Source organism: Melospiza georgiana, chromosome 2 (assembly GCF_028018845.1).
Source record: "Melospiza georgiana isolate bMelGeo1 chromosome 2, bMelGeo1.pri, whole genome shotgun sequence".
Taxonomy (NCBI): domain Eukaryota; kingdom Metazoa; phylum Chordata; class Aves; order Passeriformes; family Passerellidae; genus Melospiza; species Melospiza georgiana.
Window position 1 is genome coordinate 41,525,977 of NC_080431.1, and position 13,722 is coordinate 41,539,698.

Here is a 13,722-nt window from a genome sequence, read left to right on the forward strand (position 1 = left end):
CATGGCTGGGTCATGCCCAGCCCCTCACCCACCAGCACCCCCAAGCCCTTCTCTGCAGGGCTGATTTCATATCTTATATTAATAGTGGGGAGTTGCCCCAACCCAAGGTGCAGCACCTTGTATTTGTCCTTGTTAAACCTCCTGAGATTCCCATGGGCCCACTTCTCAAGCTTGTCCAGGTCCCCCTGGAAGGCATCCCATGCTTTAGGTGTGTTAACTGCACCACTCAGCTCGGTGTCATCTCCAGATTTGCTGAGGGTGCTCTCAATCCCTTTGTGTCACTGACAAAGACATTAAACAGAACTTGTCCAAGCAAGAATTCCTAAGGGATATCACTTGTCCCTAATCTCCCTCTGGACATCAACTGTGAGCACTACCCTCTCCATGCAACTGTCTAACCAATTCCCTATCCACCAAACATCCACCCATCAAATCTCTCTCTCTTCAGTTTAGACAGAAGGATCTTGTGGAGGACTGTATTAAGGGCTTTACAGAAGCCCAGATAAGTGACATTCCTTCCCCTGTCCACTGATGCAGTCGCTCTGTAACAGAAAGCCAATAGGTTGGGTCAGGTAGGACTTATCCTTGGCAGTTCCAAATCATGTCCTTGTTCACTATGTTCCTTAGCAGAGCTTTTTGGAGGAGCTGTTCCATGCTCTAAACAGGCACAGGGGTGAGGCTGATGGGTCAGTGGTCCCCAGGGTCCTCCTTCAACCTTTTTCAAAGCTGGGTATAGTGTTTCTCTTTCCCCACAGATTTCTTGCTTCCCACAAGAAAAAGGAAAGTTTTGGTAAGTATTTTTACCTGCAGCATAAGACTACTGAACTATAAAGAGGAACCTGTCCTCATTCCTACCATCCAAAGTGCTCCTGAGCCTGTATTAAACATATAAACTGCATTATAAAGAAGAGCACATTGGATGCAGGGCATGAGTTTGGGTAGGTCATACCCACTTTCACTTTCTTCCTCTTTGGTTTTAGATTTATTGAAGTAAATTTTACAAAGCTATTGTAAAACAGAAGTTTTCCCTCATGTAAGGATTATGCCAAGCAATAAGTCTCTTAAAATACTTGTCTTTCTGAATTTCCAAAAAATTTGTTGAGCATAGCCATCCAGAAAACAGGTAAGGATGCCTCTTTATTTTTGTTTACATGTTTAAATTAACAACTTTCAAAAAAACAAAAAAATAATACAGGTATCACCTTGTGCCTTGCCTTATGAAAAACATGACCAGACTAATCAGCTTCCCAGAGAATGACATCAAACAGGACTTGCTCAGCTTCACTCTTAGCAGAGCTGCATGTGCACTCACCTGTACCTCTGAATGTACATGCCACTGACAAATCAAAATCCCATGACCCTGATCAGCCACAAGACAGGGCCATGGAAGCAGGGCTGGAAGCAGAGCCCACAGCTCCCACACTGGCTGTGATGTGTTCTGTTAGTCTGCAAAAAGGCGACTTAAACCTTCAGAAGAAATAGCAGCACTCCACATCACTCAGTATTACTCCCTCATCAGTGAAAAAAAAAAACCAAGAAAAAAACAAGAAAAAGGTCAGAAAAAGCAAACAGAGCACATCAAATGCTTATCAGCTCATTAGTCAGATCTTGACCAAAATTTATGAGGCTATTTCTTACAAGCAGTTTTGCTGTACAACCAGGAAACTTAAGTCTATATTTTCTGGTGTTTTGTAGTGAAGCAAAGCAAGCAACAGCAGCTTTTCTATAACTTACCTCATGTATTTGTGTACTTGCCCTTCCTCATTTTTCATGAGGAATGGAAATGAGAAGTTTTTTTATAATCAATTGCTCATAGCAGACAAGATACCTTTTCCTTGTTGGAAAATATGTTGTCAAACCACAAAATCCTCCCCCTCATGATTATATTCAAACCATCTCCACATGCTGGGATTCAAGCTGAAAACTCTGTATTTTTTGAGAAAAAAAGTTTCCCTCTGTGTTTGCTTTTGTTAAACATGCATTTTATCTTTTATTACTATTTTTCTTATTTTTATTACTATTTATTATAAATATTTATTTTATTATTACTATTGTAGTGCATACTAGTCAAATTCACAGAACAGGAGTTTAGGATGAAAAAATAATTATTTAAAAAATATATAATGCAGAAAGACAGAAAGAATGTACCAACATAAAGGCTATACTAAAGACTAGAATGTGAACAGCAAGAGAAAATAATCAGCATGAAGGAATGAACTTTGAAAGTAGTGGTGCTTTGAAAAAAAAAATTAATTTAGACCAAATTAAGCCTTTCATATATCATTAGATTTCTTAAATTTAAGTGGAGAAAACAACTAATTTGATTCTAAGTAATCTAGAAAAGGAAGTTTGTAGCAAAGTCTTAAGTAAAGCATACAACTGAACTAATATGTACAAGTATGAACTTTGCCTGAAAATTCGTTTTGAAATTGTCCAGTAATAAAGTAAAAACGTCATCTGCATACCATTCCCCTGCTACAGAAGGGAAAAAAAAAAAAACCCACACCACCAAAAAACCCCATTACCCTGGTGAGAAAATTTTCCCACAGAAAAGGAAATTTTGGCCAGCTCTCCTTGATGACAAAAGATAAGGAAATACCAGGGCGGTTCCACGGTTAGCAAAATGTTAGGCACAGAAAAATATTTTTATTTTTCATGTTCTCCACCCCTTTATCTCCCCTTTCATTTTAGTTTAGCTTTCTATTTGATTTCTCTCTTTTTACCTTTATTACTCCCCATTTTCCTGGCTTAGAAGGTATATGCCAATGGCCTCAGTAACATGGTTTCAGGTGGTTGCCTTGGTGCAAGTGGTATTAATACCTCCTGATACATTCAATAAGCACATTTTAGAGTGACATTATATTACATTGCATTAAAGAGAAGCAATGATGCTGGAGTAGCAGCTGTCAGAAGGATACGTTTCCTGTTGAATCAGGACAACAAACATTTGAAAAAATCTGCATGGAAAAGCATCAAGATGTTCTCCACCCTGAAGGAACCCTAATTCCCCACTAGAAAAAAAAAATCCCACTCTACAGTACTTCAGATAAACATTTTCAAACCTGCCGCTGCCTAGAGATGCGCAACTTTTTTTTTTGTGTCTGAACAGGAAACATAAATTCACAAAAAATCTCTTTTCCAAAGCTGAAGAACTTTATGAAGATGATATTTTGTGCTTGTGTTCATCCAGCACACACAGAGAAAACTGTCTGAGTTAGCAACATCTCACCTTGTTTGAAATCACAGACCAACTTGAAACCAAGGTGCTAATGTCATTTCATTTACAGCTCTGAAAAACCCAATAGCTTCCTATTCTGCCCTGCTGTATAATCACGGCCCTCATGTCTGGGATGTGAGAAAAAGCTTCCCAAACACAGTGCAAAGTATTGCACTTCCATCTTATTCACAGGAGCTGCAAGCAAAAATAGATGGTCTAAGAAGACCAAATTGGGATCTTGCAAGGCAAAAATTGGTATAAGCAAGATTTCCATTTGCTCCCCCTCTCCAAGGGAGACACTGGCGTCTACCTCAGAATTTGCTTCACCACCTGGTCTCAGCTGGAAATATACCTTCACTGAAATTCTGCCTTGCTGAAGAGTGTACATTTGTTCCTCCTGAGCAACAAGCAATGTATTATTCTGAGAGATATGTTCAGCTTGCATAAACTGTATATAACTCATTCATCTTCCAGCTGTCTCATGGCATCTGGTGACTTTCACTCCTGGTTATGATTCTCTGTGTTCAGCCAACTGAGGTGAAAACAGGAGGCTTTTGTGGAACAATGGTGCTGCAGACAAAGATGCACCTCTGAAACTGTTCAGCAAAGCCTTGTTGGAAAATATGTTGTCAAACCACAAAATCTTCCCCCTTGTGATTATATTCAAACCATCTTTACATGCTGGGATTCCAGCTGAAAATGCTATATTTTTTGAGAAAAAAAATTCCTCTGAGTTTGCTTTTGCTAAACATTTATTTTACCACCCCACTACCCAAGAACTGTAATCAAAATAATTTTGCAGGGTCTGAACCCAACAAGATTTATCAATTTGAGTAATTTTCTTTAAACACCATCTCTGTTTCACACAAATAAAGACCAAAAAAAGTGGATCTTTATAGTAACAAAGTGCAGTCTGCACTTTTTCTACTGTTCATAATGAAATCTCAGCTTCCACAATGCTCTAACCTTTCTATTACCCTTCCAATACCCCCCAGAAACACCTGAGGGCTTCAGGACCTACTCTCCACCAGTTTGCTTGCCCCTCTGCTGTACTGGGAAAAAATATCTGCACTGCTCTTTATACAAACCATATTTTAGACAGTCTGAAATATAATTGTTGTCATCTTATTGCAGGGGTTCCACACTGTTGTCTCCTTATCACAAAAGTTTCATACCTTCGTGGTGTTTTCTTGTGGGCAACTCCTCAGAGCACTAACTCTTTCTTCTTCTCACAGCAGCCAGCCAACCCCAGTTCCCTTCTCAACCGGCCGCCCCACTCTTTTATAGCACTCTGCTTCTCATTGGTTACAGCTGTGGCCTGTTAAAGTCAGGCCTGCTCCTAATCTTTGATTATTGGCCCAGCTGCAACTCCTTAGGGGTCAGATTACTTTCTATACTATCTTTATTTTCTTATATTCTATCCCTGTACATATTATCAGAAATTAAATTTTAATTTTCTAGAAACTATTTTAGTGCAAAAGTCCTAAACGGCATTTTAAAAAAATCATCAAAATTAAAGCAAAAACCCCAACAGCTACCTCCCAGTTAACTCCCTTCAGGAAATATATGGGAACATCACGGGCTCTAAAATCTGCCACATGCTGTTAAAATCAACCTGCTGCAAGAGGCAACTTTCTGCAACTACTGCTGGAGTTAGAAGTTGGCACCTTGCAGCTGGCATACCTCACTGTCCGGGAAACCACCATAAAATCTGCATGGACATTTCTTCAGTCACCTGCTCCTGACCACAGCGTCCCTACGGCCACTCTGGTACTTGCCTTACCCCCAGAAGTTCCATTTTCCAAACTGGAACAGAAGTGAACAGGCAGCTAAGACAATGGCTACATCTCACACACGTGCCTCAGGAGAGAACTGGAACAGTGAGGCTAAAGCAAAAAGTTGTTTTATGGATACCAAGTTATAGCTAGATCCAACTCTTCTTGCCAAAGACTTCTTACAAATCCTCCCACACAAGCTGCAGCCCAGATTTCCCATGCCATGCCATACTGGGGGAAAAGTTTAATCAATTTTCTGAACTTTCCGGGTAGCAATTAAGCATTTTTAATTAACTGAATACCAACTTTCATTTTAGTATTTAATCCTCAAAATACATCTATTTATTTTTCCATTCTGTCATGATTAGAATGAACCTGAACCACTGCAATCCACACCTAAAAATCACTAGGCAGTATTACAATCAAACTAAAGGTAAAAGGTAAGGCTTTATCTAAGTTCTGTAAAATGTTCCTACTAACATAAAGTCCCTATCAGATCTTATGAGAAGTAATGTGTCATAAAAGAAAACAAGACCCAACAAATCAGTAATGCACTGATCTCATTAAAAGCAGCACCTCACATTAACTCAATGCAAAAGAACTCTAGCACACAATATTCCATACAGAACAGAATGCTTAATTATTCCTATAGGCCTTCACTTGCTAATTTACTGAAACAGTTTGTTTTCAAAATAACCAAAGAAGTGACATAACAAAACCTTTCTAGAGATTCAACCAAAGGCATCTATTCAACACCACATTTCTGTACAGCTGAAAAAGCCTGTCAAATAGTTGAAGTGAACACAATGCTTAAACAACATACTTAATGGAAATGAAATATATTAACTCCCTAGGGAACAAAACCAAAATTCAAGGAATTTCTGGAGGGGAAGAAAAACAAAGGGGAGGGAAAGCTGGGGGGGGAAGGGGGAAGAGAAACAAGATGTCTTTCAAAGCATTTGTTTCCTTCTGATAATCAGACAGCCATAAAACTCTCAAAACCACGGGGGGTTTGTTTCCTTTGAATCAGAAAACTCAGGAGAGAAATGGATGCTAATTAGGCAATAAAGGCATAAAATGTTTTGGAAATGGACTTCAGGATATGAGTCTAGATGAGCAAGAAGAAGCTGTAGAAAGAACATGATCCAATCCCTTTTTGTTTTAGAAAAAAACCCTGTCATCTCTCAAAATTAAAATTTTCATCTGGATTAAAAAAAAAAAAGACAAAAAATGGCAACCAAATTCAGCCCTTCCAACAGTGATTTCTAGATCTCATGAAAGCTTGCTAGGGAACAATTAGTATGAGACTCAAAGGCACTGAAGACAGCACAAGCGAGAGCCACAGAAGTATATGTAACATTTATGAAGCCACAGAAAATACTAGAAGCAAATTTGTGGCAGAAGCAACCTACAAACAATGAAAATGTCTCCAGAACATGTCAAGCAAGCCTACCACTGAATTTCCTAGTAAGTTTTATTCTATCTTTAAAACCTATCTTTCAACCATAGTATCCTGAGCCTGTCAGGTATCAATGCCTGCTTTCTTATAAATGCAAATCCCCATAATTTTTAGTTTGAGTTCTACATGCTGGGATGAAACCTGGGCTCTTCAAAGCTGGTATAACTGAGAAGGCTTCTCTCAAGTGTGTAAAAACCAGTCTTCCACTATCATCACCATAAGCACCATCTTCTGAAACCATCCCAATATGGTCTTCATAATTGTTGTCTTCAGAAACTGAAGTGTTTATGTAAAACGTTTTCCACAGGTTAACAGAAAACATCAGCTCTCTCAATTACTACCTTTAAGTTGTGTTTTAACAATAACACCGGGTGAGCTCTATTTACAAGAAACATTTGCCTTTCCTCCTCTTTCCTTTATTTTTGAAGACTTGTAGGAAGTAGAAGCAACTTCAAAAAACAGAAATACACTACCAGGAAAATATAAATTACACACCAAGTGAATACTCTGCATTTTTACATCTGGAAATAAAAAATGCATATAAAAACAAAAGTGCCTGCAGTTATGATTCAAGACAGCACTTAACCACAAAAATGAAATCTAGCTTATGGTTTTCTGTCTTGAATCTAATGGCTACTTCAGAGGCCACATAGAGAATCAAACCACTGATCAAATAACTGTGCTGTCCTCCCCAGAATTATTTTGGTTTCATTTGAATTCTTTTTTGTATGCCTCACAGGAAAAGAATGTGCAGCAGTCATATTCACAAGCCTAAATACCTGAGCTTGTCTGGGACAAAGGCAATTAACACTTTCTACATTCATTTGATGTGGAAATGCACATTCTCAGCTTATGCAATAACTTATGGCAATTTAACCTAATCTTATGACCTCCAGCCAAGTTAACTACACTTATTCTCTAATGAGCTGCATGGGTGACCAGCAAAAGCCAATGTTCTGTTGGCTCATCCCATTAAAAACATATAAATAAAAGTATCTAGGGAACTTTTGCATTCTACTCCTACTAAGAAACCAGGTAATTTTCCCTAATGTTAAGGTTGCATGTTTGTCATAAGGTGGGATCTTCATTTGTCAGAGGAATCACGCATATGTCCCTGTTCATCCTGGATCTTTTAATATGAGACCAATGGCATTTGTGACAGGGCTAAATAGCCTTGACACCCTAAGTGACATGAACAGGCAACAAGGTTGTTGTAATGAAAAAGTGATGAAGAAGGAATTCTTTGAACTCCTTTGCCCACAGAAGGGTTTCTGATGCTAAATGGCTAGAAAACTTAATCTAGGCTCTGGGCAGCAAATTTTCCAAACAGCACACAGGAAATCTTTTACATTTCCTGTAAAAATTATGACATGCATCTCCCACCTCTACCCCCAGCAATGTGATTTACAGCCAAAACATTGGCAAATCCCTCAGCTGAAGCCTGCAGAGAGATCTTTGCATCATCAGAGTTATTTTAATGCAACTGAAGCTTTGTTGTGGGTGGAGTGAAACAGGTTCTAAAAATACTTTAACTACACAGAACATTTCTTACTTTGCCCATTCCCTAAGAAAGGGATATCGGAAGTGGCTTCTAAATGTTAAGATAGGATGGTGGCCTTTAAATAGAGACAAGTAATGGCACAGAGGTTTGTGCACAGGAGCCAGTGCTTGATAAATCTGGGGATGATGAAGCTTGATGCAGTGACAGGATGACTGAAGTTACAGATGCAAATGACAGATTAGGTATCCTTTGCGGTTTAAGATAACATAGAAATGGTACAATTTTGAACAAAAAAAGAAAATTGAGATAAAATTTTGAAAATTCTTTAAAAACAGAGATCACTTGGTTCATACGCCAGATACTAGATTCAATGCCATTACTTACCAAGCCAGCTATTGGAGTTGGCAGACGATTGATCTTCTTAATGATGCCAGGTTTGATCTTGTTAATCAAACTAAAAAAAAGTTATATGATTTTCTGTTAAATATTTCACTGAACTTAGGCATGAGCATCAATGCTTATTAAGAAATACTTTGCATGTGGTCCTAACGTAACATCATTTGAATGAATTTGAGCTGAATGTATTAACACTCCCAAGAAGTGACAAGCAAGAACAGATTGTAGAAGCAAAAATGAAACAAGTCACACACAAAGAGGTTTCTGGGAACAGCAAAGCGAGAAAGAAAAGAAAATGCCTGAGGAGGCGTGGGCAGAAAAGGATCTGTGTTTCTACTACAAGGGTGGTGATGTTAATTGGATTCAGATTTCCTATTTATAGCTTTTCTTCTCATAAAGGTTCTGAGCAGATGTCCAAAATGTACCAGAATATTGATTTTCAGAGTTCAGTGTGATAGCACTAATATTCCTGAAAGGGTGAGAAATAATCTCAGTTTTCACAATGCTACCAAATCCAGTATGCTGTGTGCAGCAATCATTTTTGGCACACACAATTTACCTGCACAAGTCATTTTCCATCTCAGTCAGAAGAGACTGTACATGATATCATTCTTCACATAAAATTCACAATTAAGCTGAGAAGATAGGACAGACTAACACATCACTATTGAATACATATGCCCAAATGCATATCTTATCCTGTAGTAAAGATGAGGCACAGGATTCCTTGCAAGTCTATACCCAAGTTTTCAATAATGAAGCTACTGAAATATTGTGGATCACCAAATTACACACTGGACCAGAGGGTCAGTGGAGAACAGGGACCTCAGGACACCCTGCAGACTTCATCTGCCTCTATACCTTTGAGGATTTTTTTTACTTGCTCTCATTTCTTGTTGCTGCTTCTCTGGCCAGACTCCTTACCCTACACAAAACATCAGCAAGGCTTTGTGATCTGCCCACACCGGTGCAGAGATAAGACCTGGAGTTTACAACTCTCTGTGGGGGAAAAGCGTCTTTTGCTCAAGCAGAAAATGTACTTCGGAATAAACACAAAGAACAGTTGACCCCTATACACTGGAATGAAGGATACATTTCTAAATACCTGCAGGAACAAAAAAAAAAAAAAAAAGAACTGCAGGTCCTGAGATTTTTCAATAACACTGAGTTATTTAGCAAACAAGACACATTTGATCACTTTTCTTACCCAAAAAAGTGATCTGTTGAGGTGGAATAAAAAAAAAAGGTTTGAATTCCTCCCCTTTTATTTTTAAATCTTCCATATGCATAATTTTAAAATTTATTTTACTGAAGAACACGACATAGCATGTGACCAGAAAAATTTCAGTAAATTTCTTTCTCTAGTGTGTGCACACTAGAATTGGCAAAATGTAAAAGGCTTTATTTTGTCAACTACTGATCACTCAGCCAACGTGTGCACTTACTCATTGAGTAGGACAAACAAACTGACTGAATGCTATAGGAATATGTGGTGCAAGTACAGGTCTTATCTGCTGTGGTTTAAGTCAGATCTACAATCCACAGAGATAATACATCCACCTAAATTAGCCATGCTACAGGTGAACCAAGGAAATGGACGATCTAATTTCTAGTTTGTCTCAATTATTTGCACTATATTGTCGTTGGTGAAAACTGGGCATGTGAAAATTTTTGGCATCTGCTCTTTCCTTTTTCCACAGAAATTCTATGAAAATTATGACACAAGAGAACAGCTATTTTAGTACAACATAATAAGGCATCTTTTGCTTTAAAGAAAGTTGCATGCCTCCTAAGGCAAGCTGGTCACTAGAATGTCTTGGGTTGCAATGCAAGATGTGACTGCCACTTGTTAAAAGCAGGTGGGGCAGTTTTCTTTATCTCTTCCACAACCCATCCTCCCTCTGGGAAATATCTTCTCTTAATGGGCCATTGAGTCTCACTGATAAAATTACATCACCCCATTGTGACATGCTCCACCCAGGGGGAGGAGCCAAGCATTCCCACCTGGATATCATCTGAGATTTGGAAGAACAGAGACAGCTTTTTCCCACTGGATTCCCAGAGGAAGACCAGGACCATCAACACCACCACTGGACCTTCAGAGGAAAACTACACCCTTCTACAGGATCACTGCTTCAGCAGAAGCACATCTGTCACTGCAGGAGGACTGCAGCCACCATTGAATGGGACTGCTACCGACACCCTGAGCCTCAGGGTGTCAGGTCATATTCTGACTTTGTCAGTGTTGTTTTGTATAAATTAATTATTTTTTTCCTAATAAAGAACAGTTATTCCTGCTCCCATATCTTTGCCTGAGAGCCCCTAATTTCAAAATTATAATAATCCAGAGGGAGGGGGTTTACATTTTCCATTTCAAGAGAGACTCCTGCCTTCCTTAGCAGACACCTGTCTTTTCAAACCAAGACACTGAAGAAATTGCAGGATGCTTTTTCTTGCATTATTATTAATTACAGATAAATTTAACTGACTTGCATTTTGCAGAGGGATCCTCATTCTATTGTCAAGTAAGTATCAACAATGAAGATATCAGAAGATTAGTATGTATCAGTTAATAGCCAATTCTTAAAATAAAAAATCTGAATACAATATATACATCTCACTAATCATATACTTCCTTATTAAAAGTACAAACTATTTTTATTACCACATTCACACTCATTAAAATTTAATTACATAAGTAATGAAAATAGAGCATCCAGCTCTACAATATTAGTGAAAATTAATTAATGCCTCATATCACAGATATCTTGCTAGATGCTTCTAAAGTTAAGACTGGAAGGCAAAGAGTCCAAAGCGAAATAAAGGTAAGGACAGAAAACATGGCGATATACACAGAAGGAAAAAATTATGTATAGGAAAAGAAGCTCAGACAACTGAACTTGCACAAATATTTTCTAAAAGTTCAGCTTTGCTGGACTGATTTTAGAGTGGTCCTGAGATTTGTGGGTTTGGGTTTCTTTAAGGTTTGTTTGGTTGGTTTTGTTGTTGTTTTTCCCAGGTAGTTCTCTAACGATATTGCTCTTGCACTGGTGTTCTAATGACATTTACAACTGCTGTTTGTTAAAATACTAAGGGATTAGCACCACTTCCAGTCCTGGAAACCTGTTCCGGTAGGTATCAAGCCAATTACAGATATGTGGATGAGACCTGTTGAGTGGACATTTTACACCTCTGACTCAGTCTAACAACGAAACCAGGCAAGTCCCATCATTGCCAAACCTACAATATATAAGCATGAGGAAGCTTCTTACAGAAAGTGCTCCAAAACAAGCTGAGTGTAAAGTTCTGTGACAGGAATAGGTAGTTTCAGGATTTATGAAATCAACACTAAAGGGCAGGGGATGGAGGACAGAAATCCAAACCCAAACAACAGCAGTGGGTAGAGGGGTAACTGTGTGCTTTGATCCCAGCTACAGCCACACCACCTTGCAGAAGCTGAAGAGAAAGCCCAGAGATATCCTGGGCATTATAACCAAAACCAATATAACCAATCAACAACAGCATGGTCCTCTCAGTATCAGACAAAGAAGTGTGTGGGACAACACAGTGAACATTTGGATCTGGAAAGAGTATGTCCAAAACCTGCTTTTACTTCCCATGACAAACAACAGGTATTATAAATTTAAGTTATTTACTACAAAATACTTTTGGTACTTAAAAAAAAAAAAAAAATCAGAGGCCAGGAAGGAGAGAGGCCAGCTGCTGTTAACCTGAAGGGTTGTTATATAGGTAAGTAAGCCAATACTCACTCGCACAACAGGACTCCATTTTCTAGAGCTGCTCGAAAGTCTTTAGTTCCAAAGCTTTGCCTGGTAACTGCCTATAAGAATCAGAGTTGAGAGTTAATTGGACACACAGACAAAATCAGCACTAGAAAGAAAATCTTAGTAGTAGTAGTTAAAAACAAACAAACCCTGATTTAACACTTAGTTCATACTACTATTTTCTTACATTAATTTCAAAGAAGCAAGTATTTAAAAGGCGGTTCTTTATGCCTCAAAAGAAGTCAGATCCAACACTTAAAATAGTTTCCTCTAGTGTAAGTCAATCTTCAGCTAAATTCTGTGGGAATACCTATTTTCTGAAGCAATACCAGTCACATTGAAAAGCATAAAAGAAATTTCAAACAGAAATGCAAAGGAGAGAGAAAGTCTTTTATCTCCTACTTCATGTTACAGCGTGTATACCCATGATATCTAGCACAAAGTATTTTAATAGTGGGGGTTTTTGTGCCACTTGCACCTAAGGCAGTGTGACTAAAGAACCATTCCAAGTCTGCATTACCACGTGCACATCAATTCCCATTCCTTGGCAAGTGGCAGGACTATACTAATGGGACTTGTTTGTATACTCAGAGGAGAAAAACAGTGAGCAAGAACAACGTCTTATAAAGGACTTAAGATACCCAAACCCAAAAGAATTGACTACAAGTTTTCAGCAAAGTAGTTTTCAAAAAATACCCCAAAACCCCAAAAAATAAAGCATTTGCTCAAACCTGTACTCATTTGGAGCCACTACTAGATCCCCCCCTGTGCCTACATTCCCTGCAGGGACGAAATCTGGCAGATTTCTTCCAAACACCCAGATTAATAACCCACATGCAAGTCAAAAAAGGAATTTTATACAATTCTACCATCAGTCCAAAAGAGAGGTTTTAGGCCAGCTGGGAACAGAAATCAAATACTAGGAATTGTATTTATTTGAGCTTAGATGTCACCATGTTCAGCCACCAGCTAATTATAAGCCAGCCTCTGGGGATCCTGACCATCCTCAATCTTGTGCAGGAGTTCAGGCACACAGTTCAAAGTGCTGTGGAACCTGCATGCATCCAGAGCAAAGCCACTGGTTATCACAGTAAGTAAGGAAATTGCTTGGTAAAAAGAGCAAAGGACAGGATGAAGCTGTTTCAGGATCTGTAAAATTATTACATTACCACCCTATCGGTTTTTTTAATTCCAAGAGGGATGCACATTAACACCAGAAATCCTAAAAATTAAGTAATTAGCTTAAACATAGGTTTTCTTTTCATTCAAATGCTAAAAGGTCAATCTTCCTATTGAGAAGAAAATTAGATATTACAAAAATCTTCTTTTGTGTTTAAGGTTTTTTCCTAAAATGTAACAGATAGTGACAGAAAATGAATGATGGCATGGCAACTCAAGATAAGAAAAAATTCAAAATTCAGGGAAAGAAAGGATGATAATGATTCCCCTAGGAGAATTGCACTTTATACAATATTCATATAACAACAGTCTGTTCCTACAGAAAACTAGAAGTTGCATCTTAGAAATATAATTGTCAATAATCACTTAAAAACACAGAATCTGAGAACTACCCTTATCTCATATGTGGC

At 38.3% G+C, this 13,722-nt stretch overlaps 1 protein-coding gene across 9 annotated transcripts in view; it reads right to left on the reverse strand.

Moving 5' to 3' along the window:
* The window catches only part of LMO7 (LIM domain 7), a 132,364-nt gene that overhangs the window by 84,865 nt on the left and 33,777 nt on the right, over positions 1-13,722 (reverse strand). For all 9 annotated transcript variants that reach the window (XM_058019269.1, XM_058019267.1, XM_058019271.1 and 6 more), the window contains exons 2-3: positions 12,119-12,189; positions 8,337-8,406 (exon numbers count right to left, since the gene is read on the reverse strand). In XM_058019269.1, the coding sequence (XP_057875252.1) occupies positions 8,337-8,406; positions 12,119-12,189 (141 nt within the window). The remainder of the gene's footprint in view (positions 1-8,336; positions 8,407-12,118; positions 12,190-13,722) is intronic.